At 39.3% G+C, this 25,005-nt stretch overlaps 2 protein-coding genes across 2 annotated transcripts; both read left to right on the forward strand.

The window, feature by feature from the left end:
- The first annotated feature begins 2,972 nt into the window (after positions 1 to 2,972).
- LOC103705371 lies at positions 2,973 to 15,856 on the forward strand. Its single transcript, XM_008789056.3, has 7 exons — positions 2,973 to 3,396; positions 3,925 to 4,164; positions 4,250 to 4,384; positions 6,303 to 6,422; positions 6,504 to 6,590; positions 6,688 to 7,296; positions 15,561 to 15,856. The coding sequence occupies exons 1-6, from the start codon at positions 3,034 to 3,036 to the stop codon at positions 7,276 to 7,278; spliced, it is 1,536 nt and encodes a 511-aa protein (XP_008787278.1). The 5' UTR covers positions 2,973 to 3,033; the 3' UTR covers positions 7,279 to 7,296; positions 15,561 to 15,856.
- A 983-nt stretch (positions 15,857 to 16,839) lies between these two features.
- LOC103705373 (ras-related protein RGP1) lies at positions 16,840 to 20,823 on the forward strand. The gene is made up of 2 exons (XM_008789058.4): positions 16,840 to 17,367; positions 20,079 to 20,823. Exons 1-2 carry the CDS (start codon positions 17,141 to 17,143, stop codon positions 20,524 to 20,526), a joined length of 675 nt encoding a protein of 224 aa, XP_008787280.1. The 5' UTR covers positions 16,840 to 17,140; the 3' UTR covers positions 20,527 to 20,823.
- Positions 20,824 to 25,005: the final 4,182 nt, after the last annotated feature.

The raw sequence follows: 25,005 nt of genomic DNA on the forward strand, positions 1-25,005 counted from the left end.
AGTTGTGAGCAAGTCTCGGTTAGATGAGTGGCGGTCGGAGGGAGGCTGTTAGCCGGAGTGGAGGCATCACAACCACCGTCATCCCCTCTTTTATGATGAGGTTATGTTTTGGAGCTGAAGGGGGGATGGAGAAGCCCTCCTTCCTTTCTTCTTTTGGAAAACTTGTGGAATTGCATAACCCAGATCTTTGTTTGTTGTTTGAAACACAGCTTTTGGGTAGACGCTTACTCCAGGTCCAGCGTTGTTTCTCGGCGTCCCGAGCCTTCTATGTCATCAGGCTAGTTGAAGTAGTTTATTCATTTGGTGAGACATTTGCACCTACGCTTTGAGAATAACGGCTAATACGAGAAGGCTGATTGTGGACGGGCAGAATGTCGATGTGACAAAGGGATACTTGGTTGTCTAATATCTGGTTGAGGTAGTGGCTGGCCATAGCTCACACGAAAACTGTGGCTGGTACGTGGGTTTGCGATCTATTAATGCCTAGGGAGGGGAGGTGGAATTTTGCTCGGGTTGTCCACCTTTTTGGGGAGCGATTGGCAAGGAGGGTACTGTCTCTTGCGATGCTTAAGCATGGTGCTCCTGATGTAAGGGTTTAGAGATCCTCTTGTAGCTTGAGGGTGAGGGCTAGAGACCTTTATAATCTCTTTTAGAGGAGAGGCAGTGCAAGGCTTCATTATGCTTGGATATGGATGTTTGGTGTCCATTTAAGAGTTGCACTCTTTATCTAGAAGGTGGCTTAAGGTTGCTTTCCAACCAAGAGTGTAACAACTTAGGACCTCACTGAACAAGACTAGTTGGAAGGTATTATTTGAGCTTTTTGGCTTTATATAAATACCCAATGTCTACTTAGTATATAACTGTTGGGGGACTAAACACATAACTTCATGGGTCATCACTTACTCTCTCCATTTAAGCTTTGGCATCCTTGCCAAGCTAAGAATCCAAATTCATTTAAATCTAGGCACAAATACCTCAAATTCAATCTAGACCTATGCTGCAGCATCCTCCAATTCATATGGGCCATGGATTAGGTCTATTCTGATATTGTTTTGCAACAATCCATGACTTCACCCAAAAAGGCTACTTAGAAAGTACTATTTGAGCTCTTTAGTCCTGTATAAGTATCTAAGATTTACTTAGTGCATAGCCGATGTGGAAACTAAACACATGCCTATAGTGGTCCTCACAAGGGGTACTCTAAGCAGATGCAAGTTGAACATCCCATTAGCTTGTTCTTGCTGTGAGGTGGAGTTTGTTGTTCATATTCTTTTCCAGTGCATAGGGGTGGTGCAGGTATGGAGGCCCACTAGCAGTCTTTTGGAGATGCTTCAGTTGGCAACCTAGTTGAGACCTTCCTTGCATACCTAAAGGGTAGCAAGAGTGGACTGTCCATTAGACCTCCCAGTATTAGGGTTGTATATGTTGCCTACGATATTTGGTTAGCTAGGAATGATTGAATTTTTGAGGATAGCAACCAGCCGCTGAGATTTATTTTGAAGAGAACTCTAGCTCAGACTGCTAAGATCATCCACCTACCTACTGTTGAAGAGCTTATGATAGCTCGGGACATCTGGGACTTCTTTTCAGCTCCTGCAGCGACTCAGATGGTTTTAATCACTTGGGAGCACCCACCCTCGAGCTTCCTTAATATCAACTTCGACGATAGTGTGATAAATGATGGCAATAGAGGCGAAGCAAGGTTTATGATCAAAGACTTGGATTCTAGGCTCTTAGCTGCAAGCGGAAGTCCGATTTTTGGTACCTCAATCTCCGGAGCAAAACTGAGCGCAACTTGGGTGGGCATCATTTATGCATTGCCAGTCTTGAGAGTTGATTTCATTTATGTTGAGGGCAACTTTGCTATGGTGGTTGGGTGGATCCAGAAATAGAATAGGGCGGTAGTTACACACCCTCTTTTGCAGGATACTTGGAGGTTGGAGAGGAAGGGCACTTCATTCTTTACCGGGCATGATTACAGTGAGGAGAACAAGGCTACAGACTTCGTGGCTTCATTCATGGCAGAGCATTCTGGTGAGGTGCTAAGGACTGACTTAGTAGCAATTTTGATGGCTCTTTATGATATTTTATTTTTTAATTTTGTTGGATGTATTCATACTAGATTAGTATGAGTCATCTATCCTAGCAAAAAAAAAGAGAGTACAATTTGATTTGTTGGCACCAATAAGATCATGGAGGTACCATCCCAGCAACTTGTCGTAATCCATAATTGTCTTGGATATGATTTTTTCCTTGAATAAATGTTACTAAGCATAGTCTTAAATCAAAAAAAGTTTCAGCACACTCGGCTTGCAGTATGGTGTAAAAAAAGAAGTTTATACATGCCAAAAATTGATATCAACTCCAAATAATTTGAGCAGTTGTGCCAATTGAAAGCTTAGTTTCTATTTTAGATGTGTGACACAATATTAGCTTCAAAATTTTTAGAGTCATAAAAATTTTAAATTTAGATTTGCTAACATAAAAGCTTAGTTTATATTCCATATTTGGAAGCACTATAATCTTCAAAAATTTCTCGAACAATGGCTCTCCTGTAATTTCCGGATTTTGTTTTTTATTTTTATTCTAAAAATTTCACGACCCCCTCTTCCCCCCACGGGCATGCTACAGCTTTGCTACCAAAATTTCTCTTTCTTTTTTTATTTTTTTGCCAACCAGATTTTCGCCAAATGCCGAACTTTTTGCTCTCTTCTCCTGGAGAATATTATTGTCTCGTCCACCACGTGGCCGCGTATACCGCACCGTGATACGTGTTTGCTGAATGGAAGCCTTCGGAACCAGTGGGCGTTGATTGGCTTCGTGCACGGCCACGCAGTGTGGGCAAAAATTTCTCGTTATTTTGACGGCTAGTAATCTCTCCATTGAAAGAGCAGACCTCATCATCGTCCACGTGGCATCACCCCATTTCCGAATCCTTCACTCCCAGCGCCCAAAATTTGAAACCCCCCCTCCCTACAAAATCGCGCCTCCGTCGCCCTCTCTTCCGCCTTTCTCCTCCCCGGCCATCTCGCCATGGAGAACGACGAAGACGCCAACCGGCTCGGCTGGGGCGCGACTCGCGCGCGCCCTGCCGTCGTCTCTTTCGGCCTCCTCTCCGCCCGCTGCCTCTCGAGCTGCTTCAGCGAGACGAGCCGGGTGGTCCCGGTGGCGAGGAGGACGCTGGCCTGGGTCTCCCTCCAGGGCCGGCTGGTCGGCGCCCAGGAGGCCACGTCGGCGAGTGCCGTGGGTCAGGGCTTGAGCCCAGTGGAGGCCGCGGCTTGGGAGATCTTCAGCCCCCTCCATCGCGTCCTCATAGTCGCGATCGTTGCCGTCGCGGTCGCCGAGTCCAAGAAATCTCAGAAGATATCTCAGTTGCGGCGATCCGCTGATCTCAGGGTTACGCTTTATTTTTAACGAACAATATTTCTTTTTAACTCAAACTTTCGTGGAGATTTCGTGAATACGCCGCATCCTGTGATTATATTTGTATAATTCCTCTTCCTTTTTCAACACATTGTCTATATACTTTGCGTCTTTTGGAGGTTTGCTTTTATTGAAATAGATTCCTGTGGCGTTTTGGTTGGGACTGCCGAGCTCTCTCGATTTTTTTTTTCTTTTTTTGCTTCTATTTTCTTTTACTCTGTTCTGGGCTCTTGAAAATTTAGGTGCTTTGAAGTTTTCTTTTTGAATGAAAAAAACTATAAAACAGAAACAGAGGTGGTTCTTTGTGGAAAGGAAGAGCCTTTTCTTTTATAGTTCTAATTGTCTTCTATCTATCAGTAGGAGATAATTATTATGTCAGGATTTCCTTTAAGTTGTTTTCTTGAAGGTTCTGTGATTGCAGGGCTTTCTGTCTACTTTGTTTATGCCCAAGGAGTTCAATAGATATCAGGTCTTTTTACTTGGTGCTATTTGATCCTGCAGGACCAAGTGCTTCTAAGCATGCAGCAGAAACTTGATGACCTGTGTGAACAGTTGAACTCTTCGAAGTATGAATCCATGGAAAATGCTAGAGAGTCTTGCCCAGTGGATGATCAGTTTGCAGCTGATGGAATGCTAAAACAGAAAGGAGCTGCATTTTGCAGCCATGACCATCCATTTCCTGAGCTGAATCCAGAAAGTGGGATTATTCCTCTTTCTAAGAATTTATCCACTTGGACAAGGGTAGGAGTGCTACATTGTCTGGATAGAGAATATAATTTGTGGTGTTGCTATGAATGCTTTTTTTGATCTCTTGCTATTTTTGCAGGATGTTAATGAAACGGACACTGCTAAGGACGATGTTTTTAAGACAACCCACGTGAACATAGGAGAGCAAGAGGAACGCAGGATGTCTGATCTTTCTGATATTTGTTCCAGCATCACATCTTCCATGGACATTCAGGTGAGGTTGCTCTTGGAACATGATTTTGATTTGACTTATCAAGTTTGTGGGGTATTTGTGCATAATCTTGGCTTAAATATTATATGTTGGTTGCATTGAGATTAAACTTTTAACAAGGTTGTTACCCTATCTAAGACTTGGATTTAGTGTTTTTTTTGTTTTTAAATAACGTTTTTGGGTGTAAACATTTTGGGAGTCTTTTATGCATGGATTTCCTAATTGTAAAGAAATAGATGCATCATGGAAACCCATATTAGTGTTGACCATGAAAGACGATTGCTGAATGGGAAAAGGACCAAGCAATCTATGGTTTAAAAATTAAAATCTTCCTCAATAATTTTGGTTTTTCTTGCCATGGTGGAAATGTTGGCTCACTCCCACATTTAAGGTGTGAAAGAGGGGTGGAGGCCTGTTGTGTGTGAGGCTGGACTATGCCCTTCACTAAACCAGGCTCCACGTGAGGCTTCTCCAAATTATACGAACATGAAAAGGAGAACCAATAGCTCACATACACTTGAGCATATATATAAAAAAAAGAAAAAGAATGGAATGAAAAGAAAAGGAGCAAGGAGCCTGCATCTGAAGAGGAACGATCTGACAATCCATTCAAATCAACTTACAATTTAATCCAAGTCATATAAACAGTCTGGTTTTCACTTTTCACTGTGGTCTTGCTCCAAAGTCTTTGCATTTCAGGCTGTGGGTTTCTGAACTATTGGACCGAGAGTCTAAGACTCTTTCGTAAATGTTGAAAAAGAGGACAAATAGCTGTAATATTTCATCTCAACAAATGTCTAAGGCCTCATTTGGTACTTAGGTTTCAGAACAAGAAAGCAAATTTAGCTAGATTAAGTGGAGTAAGTTGGAGGAAGAAATGGAGGGTAAAAACTATTCCACCTTTTTAAACTTTCAAGAAAGCATTATTCCTTGGTCAAGTGGGTTATGAGGGCTAGGAGGTGAGAAAATGAAGCATTTACTGCATACCAGATTTTAAGAAAACTTATTTTGCCTTTGAGAAAAAGTGGTTTAACCCAGCTTCACAAATGACTGTTTGGCTGAAAAGATGGAATAGATGGGTTAACTTTCATCACAACTTAACCCTGGAACGCAGCCTGAAGGTATCTCTTATTTTAGATAAGTAGAGGGATGGACGAAGCCAGAACATAATGTCTGTTGGCTATATTCTCTCTCTTAAGCCATTTTTTTCCTATTTTAAATTATTATCCTTGTCCCTATTTCTGTTGGCGCTTTGGCCTTCTAGGTTTCTAGGGAGTGTAACCCCTAGAGATCTTGAATGTGTTAGACATTGTATTATGATATTGGATTTCCATAATTTCATATGCATTTACAGTTGGAAAATCTCTATCTTAAGGAGAATCTTTATTTAGGGCATCTTCCTAACAATCTTTTTTCATTCCTTCTTCTGTCCTTTCCTTTCTAGCTTCTACATCTCCATAATTCATCTTTTCAACACTTGCAGCATTTGAGGAATCATAAATTGGCACCAGTATTGAGCCTTTTTGTCCCCCATTTTGGATAAAGAAAGGTCTCTTTGTTTTAATAAAGTGCTCTATTACGAGGAGACACTTTTGCTATGTACTTGATGCGAAGTGGATTTTTCATAATATCACTTTGCTGTATGGAGTGGTTGCTATTATTCATTCAGATTTCATATGGTTGATTATGAACTGTTTTGATCACATTATAGATACACAGGTGTTGTAATATTTTCATCATTTGCAATTTGCAGTAGTAAAATTTCTATCTACATTTTTAGGTTGATTACCTGAATGTACAGGCAGTTTTTCTTTGGTCATATGCGCCTAGGGGATTGTCCAGTTGACTACTTAGATGCATTGGCTTGGTAGTTTTTCCTTCTTTCTTTTTTTAAACCTTTGGAATGTGGTTTTGCATACAGCTGAGTGCACTGGCAGAAGGGCAAGAGTTTTACAATCTCAGAAAGGAATGTGAAGAGAAAGATGCCACCATAAAGGAACTGACTGCTGCTGCACATGCATCTAGTGCTGCTGCCTCCAAGGTATTTATGTATTTTAATCTTGTTTAGCTTAAAGGATATGATGGTGGGTTTCTCATCTTTTTTTTGTCCCCTCTATGACAGAGAATTGCAGAGCTGGAAGAGATCATAAAAAGGAAAAACATGGTGATCACAAGATTAAAGAAAGATATGGTAGTTCTAGAGCAAAAGGTGAAACTGAACAATGCTGATTGCTAAAGTTTGTAAAACATAAAGATCATCATTTCTTTCTCTAGATGTGTCTGTACTGAATTCAAATGTAATACAGGCTATTCAACTGATGAGGCTTCAGAGGCCATCTTCTGCTGCATCAAACAGTAGTTTGCAACTTCCAGTCATGGCAAGTAATATTCTCTACGACTTGAGCAGCACAAGTCCATCGTCGTCAGATTCTGATTCTCCAGTTGAGCATAAAGAATGCCGTCGTCGCAGTCTGGTTACACATGATAGTCCTCAATGGTACAAATCGGGAGCTGTTACAAGTCTGACATCAGCAAAATCATGTGGTTCCTCAAACATCTCGACAGATAGATTCCCGAATCAACATTCTGTTAGTCCTGCTAAAGAGTCCCGTGATCCACATAAATATGACACTGTGCAAGATTGCAGCGCAGAAGCAATCAAGAGTCAGGCTCAACCTTCAGCAAATTCTGCTAGTTCCTTGTCCAGATCAAGAGATAGCTTCCTGAAGCGGAGATCTGTTAATCCTGTTGTACAAAGTTATAGTACTCACAGAGCTGACTCAGCTGTGGCATTGAAACCAAGGAGATCAGAATCTTCTGGTGGAGATTTCAAAAGAGCTAGAAGGCATAATCAGTCAGAATCAAAGAGCAGAGTTTCACAAAAGAGATGGGTTTAGATTCTCAATATCACCTTGGTATTTTCTCTGTTTGATCTTTATATGCAACTATATTCTTAGTTCATATTGCAATTCTTTGCCGTAAATGTCAGAGACTTTTAAAACATTGCACTAAAGAACTCAACCAAGCTTTAGAACGGCCATTATATTTCTTATTTGTTGCAGACCAGAGTAGGTGCTTGCCAGGCTAGAGAAATAACTAAAGAGATCAAAAGAGATGTTAATTAGGAAGAATTTAGGTCAATAATATTTCAATCTTGATATCAAAGTTTGCTGAACTAGTATAGAGGATCGTACCAACCAGCTACCGGTTCAATATGATATCGGTAGGTATCATACCAACTTGAGCTGCACTAGAACTGGTGGGAGGGAGAGTGAGAGGAGGGAGAGGGAGAAGGGGAGGGAGGGAGAGAGAGAGAGGAAAGAAGCTAGGGGGTTCAGGGATTTTGGGCAAAGTTGGGTTTGCATGGGCAAGGCTTCGAGGGAGGGGTAGGGGTGTTGAGGGTTTCTAGGATATCAAGTTATGTCGAATGGAGAGTGGAAGAGAGAGATGTGGAGGAAGGGATGCATAGTGGTGGTCCATGGTTGTCATTTTCGATTATAGTTGCAATGACGGAACCTTAACCCTAGCATGAGAGAGACAACACGGATCGGAAGATAAGAAGGTTTAAGATTGAAGACCCAAATTGCTCGAACCACCCTGAACCAAGTGGAATGAGGTAGTCCGCTTGATTTGAGCCGGTTCGAGAACTGTACCAACCCAAACTCTCCTAGTAACCGATGAGCTCGGATTGGTATGCCCCGAATCAGACAGTTTGAGACGAGATGGCTGACCTTGTTTGACGTTATGGATATAGGTCTAGGTGCAGTTTTGCAAATGTTTGAGATTGAGGGGCTACTTCATCCAACTTTTTAGTAGTTTCATGACGCTTTCACCGGTACAACTTAGCATAGTCTCAAATGGGCAGCCTAGTGAACGAGGTTTCCACCATTGTGGGGATTAAGGAGGGTTAAATTTATGCAATCCTTACCCTTGTATGTAGAGAGGTTGTTTTCATGTTCTCAATCTATGACATTCAGGTCACAATAGAACAACCTTACCATTGCAATAAGGCTCACCCTCCCGAGCCTCAAATAACTAAGGAAAAAAGAATGAACAAAAGCTATGATGTTCTTAAAATGATAAATCATTTGGTAGTTTATAATGCATATGTTACATGGAAATATTAGAATCCAACATAATATAAATTTGTCGTGAATGTTTGTTCTACTTTTCTTTTTCTGTATATTAATTTCTGTTGAGGTTTTGTTTGATTGAATAATTGTGCTTTGCTTGGGTCCCACGTGAAAGAGTGTAACCCATGCAAGAGATGTGTATGAAACAGTGCTGTGAAAAGGTGCTATGTTCAAGTTCAAATACTTATAGCCAATATTTGTTTAACGGTGCAAATTTCAAGTTTAAATCCATATGCTAGTAACTGTTTTGTACGGTTAAAATAACTTCAATTATTTGGCAAGGGTTGTGACTCTTGAAAAAGACATCTGAAACTCAATAAATAGAAGACTCTCTATGTTCTTCAAACACTACAACAACAATAACCTATCAGAAGAGTTTTTGTTTAGAAAGACTTCTTGTGAAAGTCCTTCAATTTTGGTAGTTGCAGTACCTTATTTCATTAGGCTTTGTTGTGTCCTGGGAACGTATTTTTCTGTAACGCATTAGCAAACTTTTAGGAGTGGGGACAAATAACGTTCTAAAGATAGTGTCTTTAGATACGCCTCAAAGCCTACAGGTTTCTATCTCTATTTTATTTATTTTATTTTTACACCTACTATCTCAACAATTTTAGAACGTTATTTGCAACTATGGAGATAGAAACGAGTGTGGCTTCAATCAAAATGATGAATCAAGATCTCATCAAACTTGATCAATTTGATGGTAGCAATTTCACCCGTTGGCAAGACAAGATGATTTTTCTTCTCACTGCAATGAAGGTGTATTATATTTTGGATCCCAATCTTACACCTCTCCCTGAACCATCAAATAATGAAATTGCAAACAAAAGGAGGAAAGGGCGAAACGTTCTGAAGACGAACTTCTATGCCGTGGGTACATCTTGAATGGTTTGTCTAATCATCTATATAATTTCTACAAGAAAATGAAGTCTGCTATAGAAATTTGGAAAGCATTGGATTTCAAGTATAAGGTTCAAGAAGAAGGTATGAATAAATTTTTAATTGCTGATTTTTTTGATTTTTGTATGGTTGATAACAAACCTATACTCGATCAAGTTCACGAGTTACAAGGTATTGTTAATAAAATTTGTGCTTCAAAATTAGTCTTTCTGAATCATTCTAAGTTGGAGCAATTATTGCAAAACTTCCACCATCTTGGAAAGATCATAGGAAGTAGCTTCTGCATAAGGTGGAAGATTTTTCATCAGAACCGATTCAGAAACATCTTCAAATCAAAGAGGAATCTTGTAACTGGGATAAAAGAGGAGAAATTTGGTCTAATTCTAATGTTCAGGTTGTTGAGGCCGGATCTAGCCATACAAATAAGAAAAATTACGAAACATCTAAGAACCATGCCAACAACAAAAGGAATAGAAAGAACGACAAATGTTACAATTGCAGTAAAAAGGGGCATCATGCCAAAGAATGTCGTTCAAGGAAGAAATTGAAAGAGTCTGCAAATATAGTGGAAGAAAAACTTGTGGCCATGGTGACTAAAATTAACATGGCAGACACATCTTTTGGGTAGTGGTTTGACTCTAGGGCTACATTTCATGTGTGTAAAGATAGATCTCTTTTCAAGACATATGAATAAGTAACTAATAGCCAAGAGGTGCAAATGGGAAACCATGTTCGTGCCAAGGTTGCTGGAAAAGGCAGTGTTGAGTTGAACTTCACTTTGGGAAAGACAATGACTCTCTCGAATGTTTTTCATTTTCCTGATATGAGAAAAAATTTGGTCTCAATTCATCTTGTATTTAAGAGAGGCTTTTGGGTTGTTTTTGAATCTGATAAGCTAGTCTTGACAAAGAATGGGACATTTGTTGGGAAGGGTTATGGTTGTAATGGGACATTTAAATTAAGTATTAATGAGAATAATATTTCTTCTTCTTATATTGTTGAGTCCTTTTCTTTATGGCATAGTAGATTAACACATTTAAATTTTAGATCAATTAAGAACATGAGCAAACTTGGATTAATTGATTACCATGATTCTGATTGTGATAAATGTGAAATATGTGTGAAATCTAAAATAGTTAAAAAACCTTTTCCTGGAGTTAAAAGAACCATTGAACTTTTAGATTTAATATATTTTGATCTTTGTGAGTTCAATGGTGTCTTAACTCGTGGTGGAAAAAGATACTTCATCACCTTTATTGATGACTTTTCTAGATATACATATGTTTATCTTATGAAAACAAAAGATGAAGTATTTGGAAAATTTCAAATTTATAAGGCTGAAGTTGAACATCAACTGAATAAAACAATTAAAGTTTTAGAAGTGATAAAGGTTTAGAATATTTTTCAAATGAGTTTGATAATTTTTTTGAAATGCATGGTATCATACATGTTAATTCTGCACCTTACACGCCATAATAAAATGGTTTGGCGGAAAGAAAAAATTGTACTCTTGTTGAAATGGTAAATTGTATGATTATGCATGCTATGTTGCCTTTGAATTTGTCAGGTGAAGCTTTATGTACAGCATGTTACTTGTATAATAGAATAATTTCTAGAAAAACTAATCTTTGTCCATATGAATTGTGGAAGGGTAGGAAGCCCAATTTATCATACCTCAAAGTGTGGGGGTGTTTGGCATATTATAAGGTTCCTGACCCTAAGAGAACTAAATTAGGTCCTAGAGCACTAAGAAGTGTCTTTGTTGGCTATGCTGAACACAGCAAAGCGTATAGATTTCTTGACTTGGAGTCAAATACAATTGTAGAATCCCGTGATGTTGAATTTTTTGAAAATGAATTTTATTCAGATTCTAAAGTTGTAGCGACCCAAAATTCCGAACCTTTGAATAATGTAAAGAAGTCTTTGATTCTTAGTGAAGAACCTAGAAGAAGTCAAAGATCAAGAAAAGAGAAGGATTTACCTCCAGACTTTATCTCATCTCAATCAATAAACTTTCTAGCTGAAGGAGATAGAGAAAAATTGACAAATAAAATGCCTATAGTACTTAACATTGAGGCTGATCCTTAGACATATTTAGAGGCCATTTGTTCTAGAGATGGTGCATTTTGGAGAGAAGCCATAAATGATGAGATGGATTCAATTATGTCTAATAACACTTGGACATTAGTTGACCTACCCCCATTTTCTAAACCTATTGGCTGCAAATGGGTTTTCAAAAGAAAATATGGTTCATATAATTTTGTGCAAATGTTTAAAGCCAGATTAGTAGCCAAAGGTTTTAAACAAAAGGAGGTATAGACTACTTTGATACATATGCTCCTGTGGCTAGAATAACTTCTATCAGAATTCTTATGGCATTGTCTTCTATATATCATTTGCAAATACATCAAATGGATGTTAAAACTGCGTTTTTAAATGGTGATATCAATGAAGAGTTGTACATGGAACAACCAGAAGAGTTTGTCCTTTCAGAAATTGAGAATAAAGTGTGTAAATTGAATAAATTATTATATGGTTTAAAACAAGCGCATAAACAATGGCATGAAAAATTTGACAAATGTGTTTTGTCTAATGGGTTTCTCCATAATGGTGTTGATAAATGCATTTATTCAAAGTTCAAATAGAATATGGTGTGATAGTATGTTTGTATGTCGATGATATGTTGATCATAGGTACAAACATGTTGGGCATACTTGAATCTAAGAAGTATCTAAATTCTAATTTTAAAATGAAAGATCTGGGAGAAGTTGACACTATCTTAGGAATTAAAGTTAGAAAACATAGTGGGGGCTATGCTTTGTATCAAGCACATGATATTGAGAAGATGCTTTTGAAATTCAAACATCTTGGCCATAAAAAATTTAACACACTTTTTGACTCAAGTGTTAAATTAATTGAGAATTCCGGTAGAGCAATTGCACAACTTGAGTATGCTAGTGCTATTGGTAGTTTAATGTATCTTGTGCATTGTACTAGATCGAATATTGCTTTTTCTGTTCGTAAATTGAGTCAATTACAAGTAATCCCAGTGGAGAGCATTGGAAGGCAGTCAGTAGAGTCTTTGGTTATCTTAAGAGGACCATGGGACTTTCTTGTTGCACTTGAAGGTTACATGGATGCTAGTTGGATAACTAACATGGGAGATATTGTCTCAACTGGATGGTTATTCCTCCTTGGTGGTGGAGCTATTTCATGGGCATCTAAGAAGCAGACTTGTATATCTCACTCAACTATAGAATCTGAATTCATAGCGTTAGCGGCAACAGGCAAGGAGGTCGAATGGATTAGAAACTTATTATTGGATATTAAGTTGCGGCCTAATCCAATGCCACCAATTTCTATTCCTTGTGATAGTGAAGATACCCTATCAAGAGCTTACAGTAGTACATACAATGGCAAGACACATAAGTCTAAGACATGAGTTTGTAAGACGATTGATACGTGATGGAATAATAACAATTAGATATGTGAAGTCAAGTAAGAACTTGGCTGACCCTTTTTACCAATGGCCTACCTAGAGAAGTGGTAAGGGTAACATCTAATGAGATGGGGCTAAAACCTTTTCCTTTTTTTTTTTTTTTTGCTAATGCGGGTGGATCATACCTGACGGGTACGGATACGCCCAATAAAGTCAAAAAATAGGATACCTCGGAGTGCCAAAGGCAGCTCCCCATCTTTAGTCCACGAGGTGCCTCCGGAATGACGAGCTACACACGTAGCCACCCAATCCGCAGCACCATTAGCTTCACGATAGATATGCTTGGCCTGAAAGGCCCGTCCATCCCTCACCATAGCCCAAATATCACGGAGCAAGGGATGGTCACTGCCGTCACCCCTAGGACCCTCCGGATCCAACTGATAACGGTGGCTGAATCACCCTCTAGAATGATAGACCTGGCCTGTAACACACACCGGGCGTGTCGAAGGCCCGCCCAGGCAGCTCTCAGCTCCGCACTCGGAACCGAAGTGTCAAATAAATGACTACCCCCAGCAGCCACAACCCTAGCAGACGGGTTCCGAATAACGAAACCCGCGCCACCCCTCGTGCCACCATCTAGGACTAAAACCTTTTCCTTTAGTCACCAACAATCGTAACCCAACCCAAAAGCAGAAATTTACTAGTCAAAGGTTTAATGGGTAAAAACAAATTGTTGATAAGTGACTTAGCAACACTGATATAAATTGTGCGCTCCACTCAAGAAATTTTCTATGAAAAGATGTGCATCAGTGTTGTCCATTACGTTAAAAGAGGGATGAATTACATTCCTAATGAGGTTTAAAGTGTTTAAGCAATGGAGGCACAAAGGGACTTCACTTATATGAACGTAGAGGTGGTGCCGCTTCTCACGACAATTTAGGTTTGCTCTCTGGATTGTTCATGAAACCAGGAATAGCACATGGCCATAATAGTGCTAAAGCATTTTATTTGAAGTCTTTGTTAACAAGATGTCATTATGTGTATAGTATTTCCGTTTTGTCATTATAGAGTAATTGGTTTAAAGATAAGGCCACCAATGACTCTGACACAACTTGATGTACTTTTACTAATTGAAGGTTTAAGTTGTTATACACCTTCTTGTATTCATAATGATATGATTATTCTTCTAATATAAAATTGTTGACAATTATACAATCAAAGTGGGAGATTGTTGAGGTTTTGTTTGATTGAATAATTGGGCTTTGCATAGGTCCCACGTGAAGGAGTGTAACTCATGTAAGAGATGTGTATGAAACAGTGCTGTAAAAAGGTGCTATTGTTCAAGTTCAAATACTCACAACCAATATTTATTTAAATGGTGCAAATTTCAAGTTTAAATCTATCTGCCAGTAACTGTTTTGTACGGTTAAAATAACTTCAATTATTTGGCAAGGGTTGTGACTCTTGAAAAAGACATATGAAATTCTATAAATAGAAGACTCCCTGTGTTCTTCAAACACTACAACAACAATAGCATATCAGAATAGGCTTTGTTAGTTGTAGTACTTTATTTCATTAGGCTTGTTGTGTTCTAGGAACGTATTTGTCTGTAACCCATTAGCAAACTCTTAGGAGTGGGGACAAATAACGTTCTAAAGATAGTGTCTTTAGATACGCCTCAAAGCCTACAAGTTTCTATCTCTATTTTTTTTTTTTTTTATACACCTACTGTCCCAACAATTTCTTAGGTATATGCCAAAACTTATACATTTAATATTGCTAGGTATATGCCTAAACTTATACATTTAATATTGCTAATTTGACCAACTTTTGCATAATATACCATGGGAATATATGTATTATCAATGATAGTTTATAGTTGGTATATGTACTCACAAATGCATAAGCTCTGCTGTTTTGTTTACATTATCATATGCATCCAAGTGGGCCTTGTGCAGTGCATTCACCATATATATGTCTAGAGAAGCACTCCATATGCGATTGCTGCAGTTGTTCCACCAGACCCCATCACATTGGCAGATAGCTAACTGACAGGTAGATTTGAGGCTGGTTACTCCTTGCAACAACTGTGCCCCTTGAACATGATGCAGGCAGTGGATTTTCATTATTTTACTGTTTTTTTTTTTTTTGCATTGGCGACAGGTTTTGGCCCTTACTGTAACCAATTTTGATTGCATAGGAATAGGAGTTTGTTTAAAGAGGATTCTCGATCACACATATATTAACACTCATGTTAGAAATATAGTTTTGTGATGGTGATATTACATACTGCATGATCAGGTCGTATGGTTGAGCTAAAAAGCTATTGCTGTTGCCAATAAGTTGACCTAGGGCTGTTGCATTGGACAACCAGTAAGGCAATGGGACCATTAATTTTTGCTAGTTCTGCAATCCTAATGAAGTTTTGACAATTTAATGGTAGTCTTATGATCAAGAACTTTGCCAAGTTTACACAATATTATGCTATTGAACATTGGGATGCTTTATGGTTTTCTTGAAATTTGAAAATTTAGAAGTATGTTCTGTTGAGATTCGACCATCGGTTTATGGTTTAAATATATCTAGTATTTACATGCTCGAAAATATCTTGTAACCTTCTTTTATCAACTGATCCTTTTAAATCTGTTTCTGTTTTGTGATTAATCCTGATCTAAGTTTCCCTGATACTTGACTTTTTCATTTTCAGATATTGGAATTAAAGAAAGGTGGCATATAAAGCTAGTGCTTGAAGATATTGATGCCATGCCATCTGTATGGGCAGTGGTTGATCAAACATTACTCAGAGAAGTATAAGAAGGAAAGACATCGCTCAAGCTAGATACTACATTATTCCTTCCATCGGCAGTCACTATATGATATTTTCGATACTTTACTCCTATATTTTCTTCTCTGTTCTGACAATATGATACCTTCGGTCTTAAATTGATTCCAGCACTCTTTTGAAAGAAAAGATTCCATTCAGTTTTGATAGGAAGAGGTTAATACTTCGCTGCTTTGCTGCATACTAGGCTATCCAATTAGTTTTTCGTGTGATGCATGAGATCTTGATATTGCTTCATCTGCTTGTAGTAGACTGCAGTTCAAGATACTGGCTCTCAGATTAAGATAAAAAAAAAGCTCTGGCGAAACAATTTTGATCTCTTAATTGATGGTAATATACTCCTGACCAGGTAAATCGATTTCCTATGGTTCTTCGGATTTGACAAATCCTGTCCCGCACCATTAACTTTCATGGTGATTACAAAATATTATGTCAGTGTCATCTGCCACCTCTTTGCATGTAACAAGGCAGGGATGCTGAAGGTGTATAATTATATTCTAACACTGCTTGAAATCGGCTAATATTATACCTTGCCACTGTGCTTTGACATGGAGATAGAATCGATAGATAGCAGGATGTGAAAATGAGATTCCAGACAGAGCCTTTGAATAGGGTAAATAAACTAGTTCTCTCTCTTGCTCAATTTTACTTGAATAATAAATCCACGAAATACTCACTCAACTTCTTTCCACCATTCACTTTGCTTCATTTTTTTGGCACAATTCACCATACCATTTCAAAGGTATTTTTGAGTTATTACAAGCATTTTTAGTTTGGCTGCATGGTTTTTCCAGGCGAGCTCTTAGAACTTTGTTTTATGAGATTCCAGACCGAGCCTTTGAATAGCGCAAATAAACTGGTTCTCTTACTCAATTCACAAAAAAAGTTGCCACATGACTCCAGTTCGATTCTTAAAGCACATAATTACGCATGCATATGCGCACGTGCTACGACCTACGCAGTGGAGATCTCAACAAATTGTAGTGTCTCTCGTTTAGGCTTTAGTTTTGGAGATTCTTAACATCATAAATTGGCCTCCACTACGTGAGCCCGCTTTGTCTGGAATCGCATTGACGCGAAGTTTGCAGAGGCGACCCGGCACGATGGGAGTATAAAAATCTTCGTGGAAAACTTAGAATGCGGAAATGACCGCACGAGTCGAGCCGTGGGACCTTGCGTGCGCTGCCATGTCAAAAGCGTGCGCATGATCGCACCGCACCTTGCTCTCTTCTTCCTTTATTTTTTTGCCTTACCATTTCTCCTCGATCCTCTCTTCTATTATATTTCAGGGAATATAAAAGTAGAAGTGGTGGAAGAGAGAACAGAGGAGAAGAGAGGGAGATCCATATCAGATGGTCTTCACCTCCTCCTGGATATCTCCTGATCGGATTCGGATCTCCTGTCGGTCGTCGACTCGGTCGTAGAGTAAGGAGAGGGAAGCGAGGATGTCGAATCTTTACGGGGAATTCAACCAGAAGATCGACTATGTGTTTAAGGTGGTGCTGATCGGGGACTCGGCGGTCGGGAAATCGCAGCTGCTAGCGCGCTTCGCCCGCAACGAATTCAGCCTGGATTCCAAGGCCACCATCGGCGTCGAGTTCCAGACCCGCACCCTCACCATCGACCACAAGACCGTCAAGGCTCAGATTTGGGACACCGCCGGCCAAGAACGGTAGCGTTTTATTGTCTCTTGATTTTGTTTCTTGGGAAATTCTGTTTGGTTTATTATTAATTTATTATTATTATTATTATTATTATTATCAGAGTTTCATGGGTCTCGGATTTAGGTGTTGTTGGTTGGTGCAGAATTGGGTAGCATGGTGGTGTAACTAAATTTTGATAATTGTTTAGGTTTGATGGGCTTTCTCTTTGGAATTCTGGATCTAGGTTAGCTGCTGTTGTCGAATCTACAAAAGGATTGATTTGGGTTCTTGAACTTGAAAATCTTTGTCGGCCCTATCTAACCTTTCGTGAGTTTTTTTTATTTGAATAAATCTCTTGGCTTTGATAGGTCTTCTTTGTTTCCGTTATGGGTCTGACTTAGATATTTAGATTGATCAACCATGGATGATGGGCTTACTTTTTCATTCCTTTTATTTCTTAACTGAGATTTATGGTTCTGTGATTTGAGTTTCTGCGATTTTGTTTTCAATTCTCTCTGGGAGATCACAAGCTTTTCTATTGGAAGGATCAATGCCACCACAATTATTTTATGATGTAATGGTGTTCAATTCTCTCTTACGATTGCAATTTCTTATGTAAAAAAAAAGGCCTCTAAATTGAGTTTTTCATGACGTTTTTATTGTCTCCATTTCTATAAATCATAATAGATGGTAATCTTTTCTAACTTCAAATATTTTGGAGATTAAGATTTGTAAAGAACGAGCCATGTTTGCCGGTTGAAGTATTATGGGTTAATTTGAGTCATTAAGTGAAAACAAGATGGAGACTAAAACATAAGTCTTTTGTTGCAGGATCTCTGGGTCTTATCACTGTTAGGGTATAATAAAACCTCTGAGCTTTTGAGATTTAAGACATTTGCTGGTATAAAAAGTTACTATTTGACCTAATCCAGAGATCTGGATCTTATATTTGAGTTGGAAAATCGATCATATTTTGCTAAAATTCAAACCCAAACTATCTTTTATCAAACTCAATGAAGGGTTTTTTCTTATTTATATTGTAATTTCTTGAGCAAATGGACACTTATTTAATTTTCTATATAAATAAGATTTGTTATGTATACTTCTTGAGTCTTAGTCTTAACCCAATGTACACATATTGGGAAGGGAATCAAAGATTAACACCTTTTGTATGGTACTTGGTACCAATCCCATGCTGGTTGCTGGCACGGGCTTCGTGCGGTATCTTCCCGCTGATATGCGCTAACACTTAAATCCTAGTAAGACCTATCTGTTGGAAATCAACATATGGAGATTTTACGAATATGCAGGGCTATATCTGGCCTAAATTCCCTTATTAAGTTTCCTGCTTTTGTTTAATCTGTAATTTGTTACTGGTTCTCTTATTAGAGTAAGATTTGGAAGAGAGAAAGGCCTGATGCTATCTTTTTCGAAAGGCTTCATAGTTTCCTTTTCATTCTCACACTTAATCTTGGTCAAACTATCTGATGAAAATTTGGTCGCCTTGCATCAGTTTTGGCTGGATCACATTAAGAATGTTTTAGATTTTAAGGTTTGCGATATGATTCCCACTACTTGGTGAGAGGTGCAGAAGAAGCTGAACAAGCTCAATTTGGGTCTTATGATTCTGGCTATGTGATGAGAATGCTTTGGATCTTTGATGACGTTTCTGGACGGATCGACTCCTTGGCTATCTTGTCTTCTTGTTATTATATTTGCTTGTCTTTTACTTATACTAGTCCTCAGGCACATGCAATGCTCAGCGAGTCTAATAAGAATTGAAAAATGGATTAGTGAATATAAAAACACTTCTTTCATAAGATGAAAACACCATTTTGGGATTTGGGAGGTGGCTATGATTGGGAAGATACATGCCATGATGATGGTTGGAGAAGTGAGAGAGTGATGGCTATCAGGACGGTTAGGTGATAGAGAGGAAAACGAGGTAATTTGAACAGTATTCTTATGCACCTCTTTGTAGATTTAAATAAGATTGTTTTCTAATAAGAGAACTATTTATAATTCCAACTTTACACATGGGGACAATCTATATAATACTAAGTTTCATTAATTGTATTAAATATTTTCTGATATGGTCAAATTTGACTGACCGAAAAACCTCGGCTCACACTTTTTAATATAGTATAGACAGACCTAGTTCCCTGTTATATATGTTTCTTAATTTTATGAACCAATATTTATGCCCTAAAAATGGAATTTCAGCTGTGGTTGCTTTCTCATTCATTTTGTTATGACATTCTCATGACTGTCTGCGAAGTCCTTTCAGATAGTGAATGATCCTCAACTCCAGCCACAAAGTTTGAGATTTCCTTGTTTGTTATAGCCTCCTTAAGTATTTTATGCTGAATTTTTTAAAATAAGATTGCATTTAAGCACCAAGCCGATATGTCATAAGAATTATCTGTGAAGCTCAATACCTGCAACCTTAAGGAAATGTGTCCAGCTTACTCTTGAACTCCTTCAGCTATCCTGTAAGTTAAACATAGAAAGAAAATTAGGCAAACAGAATCAATTATTTCTCAAGAAATTGAAACTAGTCGCCTTTTTAGCTCTGGAAGCTATCTTTTGAAGGGCAGTCCATTCTAAGAAACTACAAAGAGCCATTAATTGTGAAGCTAAGCTATTTACGTCATTATTTTCCTTATAATTGGAGGAACTGTTTCCTCTCAAGTTCCTTGGCAATTCTAATGCTGATGCTCTGGCTGGTGATGGGTGCTAGGTACCGGGCAGTGACAAGTGCATACTACAGAGGTGCAGTGGGGGCATTGCTGGTCTATGATATGACCAAGCGCCAGTCATTTGATCACATGGCAAGGTGGCTGGAGGAACTACGTGGGCATGCCGACAAGAACATAGTTATCATGCTCATTGGGAACAAGTCGGACCTTGGGACCCTTCGTGCCATCCCCACAGAGGATGCAAAGGAATTTGCGCAGCGTGAGAACCTCTTCTTCATGGAGACATCTGCACTCGAGGCCACTAATGTTGAGACTGCTTTCCTGACTGTCCTCACTGAGATTTACCGCATCATTAGCAAGAAGGCTCTTGTTGCCAATGAGGAGCCTGAATCCGGGGGGAACTCAAGCCTACTAAAAGGAACTAAGATAGTTGTCCCTGGACAGGAGCAACCAAGTGGGACCAAATCTGCATGTTGTATGTCCTCGTAGGTGGCATGGTCTCTCATCAGGCTACCTTCTTTTGTCAAGTCTTGGTTGATTTTTCCATATTCCGAGTTTTTGCATGCTTGCCATTTTTTAAAAGTTTACTAGGAACCGTCATTTACTGGATTATTGAATGCTGTACTCTTTCCTTTCTTTCTTTTTCCTTCCTTGTCCCTGATTCCATCTTCTGTAACGTAACGAGAGCACATGGAATGATTCTAAAGTGCAGAAAGTAGTGGATTTATAGTCCCATGTCTTATGCGTTTTCCAATTTTATCAAACTAATCATTTTTAATCTTGTAATTGATCCTTTTGACTTATGAAATTTCTGATGACGAGAAAACACTGGAATTTGAGTTTGTTTACTCTGGGGTTTCATGATGTAGATCACTGGGCCCCAAAAGGATCATTTAATCTGAAGCAGAGTTTGTTTCTGCAAGGTTTGTATGTTGTAGGTTACACTTCACAGGCCCTTAGCCATATTTGTGGTCTTGTTTATAAGTTTTCTGCACTTTTATCTTGAAATAGAACGTTCTTGGTATATATTTAGTTGATGAGCTTAACTTGTTTTCCCGATTCACATTTTTTTAAAATATTTCTACCATCATGTAACAGTTAACTGAAACCAAGATCCCATTAGTACCGTTGCCGGCATTTCATAATTTCTTGTCCATTTGAGACTGAAAACTTGTGTTTGAAGACTTCCTTGTCCACAAAGACCAAATCGTAGCATCTGATAGGAGCAATTATTTTTTCTGTCCATCAACAATACCAATAAGAAATGCGTATGAACAAGGATCTATTTAAGCATGTAAGATTTTGGAAGCACTTAAACTACCATGGAGGGCCACATGAAACCCAATTTTCTGGTAGAGGTTTATTAGCTATAACCCAATTATGGAGGGTCACATGACACTCGTCTCTTTGATTCATCAAAGAGACGACTGTCTTTAACATGAGTCACAAAAGTTACTTACTTTTCCCACTTCTAGTGGATTTTTCGTAGTTTCTTATGTGCGGTTGGTTACCATCTGATCTTGGACACGTTGCTAGTTCACGTCTTTTTCTTGGGAAGTTTCCCGTTTGCGGATGTATGGTTTTTGTTAAACGAGGATGAGGATTGATATAGCTGACATGAATACTTGGGATAAAGCTTGATGGTAATGGTCCTGGGTTTTGTTAAATCATAATGCCTTTAATTCACTCAGTCAGTCACGTTACTGCACTTCAATGGTTGTCATTCATTAACTGTATAATTTGTATTGTAGAAATGATGCAAATTTGTTCATTTATCATCCTATAAACTGACATGTAAAAATAAATAAAGATTTAGTACTCCATCCCGTCTGTAACTAGAGTCCTACCTTTTTCTGTGCACCAATTTATTGTCATATACTGAATAGTTGTCTAGTAGACAAGTATAATGTAATTGTCAATATATATGAACACCATTTCAAATTTTTAAAAAATCACTGTTACATTTCAAATTATAAAATCAAAGTAAAATCACCATGGACAAGCTTGTCTTCTTGCTCTTCCAGACAAATTTTCATGTCATTTTGGCACAACTGGCTATCACCAACTTGTATGACTCCTGGCTTACAAAGGAAATTTTGCTTCAGATGAATTGAGGGAGTAGGTTCAATTCTGTCTTCTATTTCTCTGCCGCGCCATAAAAAACTGCTGCTATTCCTCCTTGTTTGAGTTGACCGTGGTGCATTTTTGGACCGTTAACAGTTGTTACTTGAGAAGGACCTTCCTGCCTTTTTTTTTCTTCTCTTTGTTTTGGCTGCTTCTGTAATTGTAGCGTGGATCAGGCAGCAATTTCCTAACCGATGTACCCCTGAGGCCATCTCCTGATTTGGTTCATGAGAAAGGAACTTCATCTAAGTCTACACGAAGGTAGTGGCCAGTAACGCAACCGTCCTGTTTCTTTTTGAAAAAAACAAAAGAAGAAACAGAAATTTTAATTATTTCTTTGACTGTTCTGAAGTTTTTTTTTTTTTTTTTTTTGAGGTAAAGGGAGGCAAAAAGAAGCTATCCGACTTTGATTGAAGATTATCGTATTTACAACTGAGTTACATTGTCATGGGAAGAGATGAATAGATGCGAGAAAAAGAAGCTAAATGGTTCTAAATCAAGTATCTGCTAATTAGGACAAAGAATGTTGATGCTCGTAAAAAGAAACAGTGGAGAAAAGAATCTCATTTAGACCAATAAGCAGGAGCATTCATTGTTTGGAAGTTTCAAGTAATTTTATAAAGATTTCCAATCCAACATTTTCTTGCTATACTATTAAGAGCGTTGTTTGGTTGATCTCAGAAGACTAATCTACTGTACCTCTTTCTATATCGGAATCAGACCTTAAGAAAAGTACTAGAACTCATAATGACCACGAGCTTCAAATTTTCTGGAAGGATCTCTCGAGAGAGAGTTTGACTTGACTGTTCTAAAGTTGAAACAAAACTTGTATGTAAAAAAAAAAAATTGAAACAAAGCCAGAATTCCCTGGAGGAGAGGGGGGGAAAAAAGAAAGAATATTTTAAAATGCATTGCGGAATCCTAATAATGCTTCCATTCTAACTTTCTAAGTAGCTTTGGAGAGAGCAACACCCATCCACCTCGGCACGCTTGTACAAAACCAGATTGGATTAAACAAACATCCTATGGCATGCATCGGGCATGGAAGGAAAAAATAAAAAAAAAAGGTTGAGATGATAGTTTTGACGACGTAACCTCACATGCTGGAACTTTGATATCCTATATTTTATTTTAGTTTATTTTTGAAATTCATAGCTATATTTTATTGAGATGTGAGCTCTAGGCTATTAATAAAGTGAAACTCTATCCTCCGTCTTCTAAAACACATGAACCTGATACTACTTGATTCTCCACTCCAAGGAAGATTGACAGTTTGACACAGGCCAAAAAAAAAAAAAAATCCTTAGAAAAATTAATGTAGGTGTTGGGAGAAAAACCCCAAGTCATACCGCCACGGAGGCGCTCGGCTAGAGAACGCCGACCGGAAAGGCGCTCGACTAAAGGACGCCGACCAGAGAGAGCGCCAAGAGGCGCCCAACCAAAATAACCAAGTAGGGATGCTCGGCTAGAAAGAGCCGACCAGAAGACGCCGACCAAAGAAGCGCTCGAACTAGGAAGCGCCGACCAGAGACAAAGCGCCAAATAGAGGCGCTCGGCTAGAAGGTGCTCGCCCAAAGGGCGTCGACCAGAAGTACTAGAAGCAACCCCGCCACAGGGCGCCCCTCTGGGCGACCAGCTCGGCTCGGCACCTTTGCCGAGCCGATGCCTTGACTAATACTCCTCCCCGCCAAGCTTTCTCGAAAGGTCCGGCGGCTATACACGCGACTCTACTACAACCTGCCACTATCTCCAAGCCATCAAGGCATAAGATCTCCGCAGGTATTCGGCACGACCTGTCATTAATGCATGAGACTCCCTCAAGTCTCCAATGCACTCAGTCATTTAATGAACACGGCTCAAGACGATCTCCGGATCGCTGAACTATCAAAGCGTATGGCTCTCCCTGACCGTCGGTTCATTCGGTAATAAATGCACTTACCATCCACAGACCCTAGGCCCACCACAGCCGGCGGTTCAACCACTCCAACAGGTCCGATCGACCATGACAACTCCCTGGTTCCGGTCTGATTCGGTCCCGTTCTCCACTACGCCATTAATGGGCCAAATCATGCCCAATTATGACGAAAAGAGACAAATTCCCCTGCCACCTCCCAGATAACGTAATCCCCTTCTATAAAAGGAAACCTGGGAGAAGGGAAGGGGGGGCCCCCGGACAGAACCCTCCTGGACCGGGTGAAAAGAAGCAAACAACACAGACACAATGGAGGATATCATCCTCTTCATCTTCTTCATCTTATCCAAATATTCCTGCTGTCTTCTCCATATACTCTCTTCCTTGCTCTCTCCACATATCTGCCCCCTCTGACTTAAGCATCGGAGGGCCGGCGCCGGGGAGCCCGGCCACCGGCTTTTTGCAGGACTTGCGCCCCCAGGAGGACGCCACCAGCCAGCGCACCGTCGACCACCGTTCCTGCGGCGGACTTACACCCCTCCAAGAGGACGTCACCAGTCGGCGCGCCGCCGACCACCGTCCCTGCAGCGAAGCTCCTCCTTCCCCGGCTTCGCGGTAGCCCCCGGGTCCAATTTCCAGCAACAGTAGGGATAAGGTGCCAATATCTGTAATGTACGTGCATGCCACAAATCATGATTATCGATCTAAATTCCATTTTTTTGGTACTAATTTGCGGAGCTTTTCCTGTGACTTGTTTCATCTTGTACTTTTGTTAAAAAGATTTGGGCTGGTGGGAAAATATGGTCAAGACTCAAAGCTTAGAGACAAAAGCACCAAGTCACCATTGGTGGATGCTCTAGAATCTAAATTCCAACTGATTGAAAGGTCTTCAAGATCTTATCTCCATCTGAAACCACCTTGGTATCGCAGCC

The sequence above is a fragment of the Phoenix dactylifera genome, chromosome 1, assembly GCF_009389715.1.
Source record: "Phoenix dactylifera cultivar Barhee BC4 chromosome 1, palm_55x_up_171113_PBpolish2nd_filt_p, whole genome shotgun sequence".
Classification (NCBI taxonomy): Eukaryota; Viridiplantae; Streptophyta; class Magnoliopsida; order Arecales; family Arecaceae; genus Phoenix; species Phoenix dactylifera.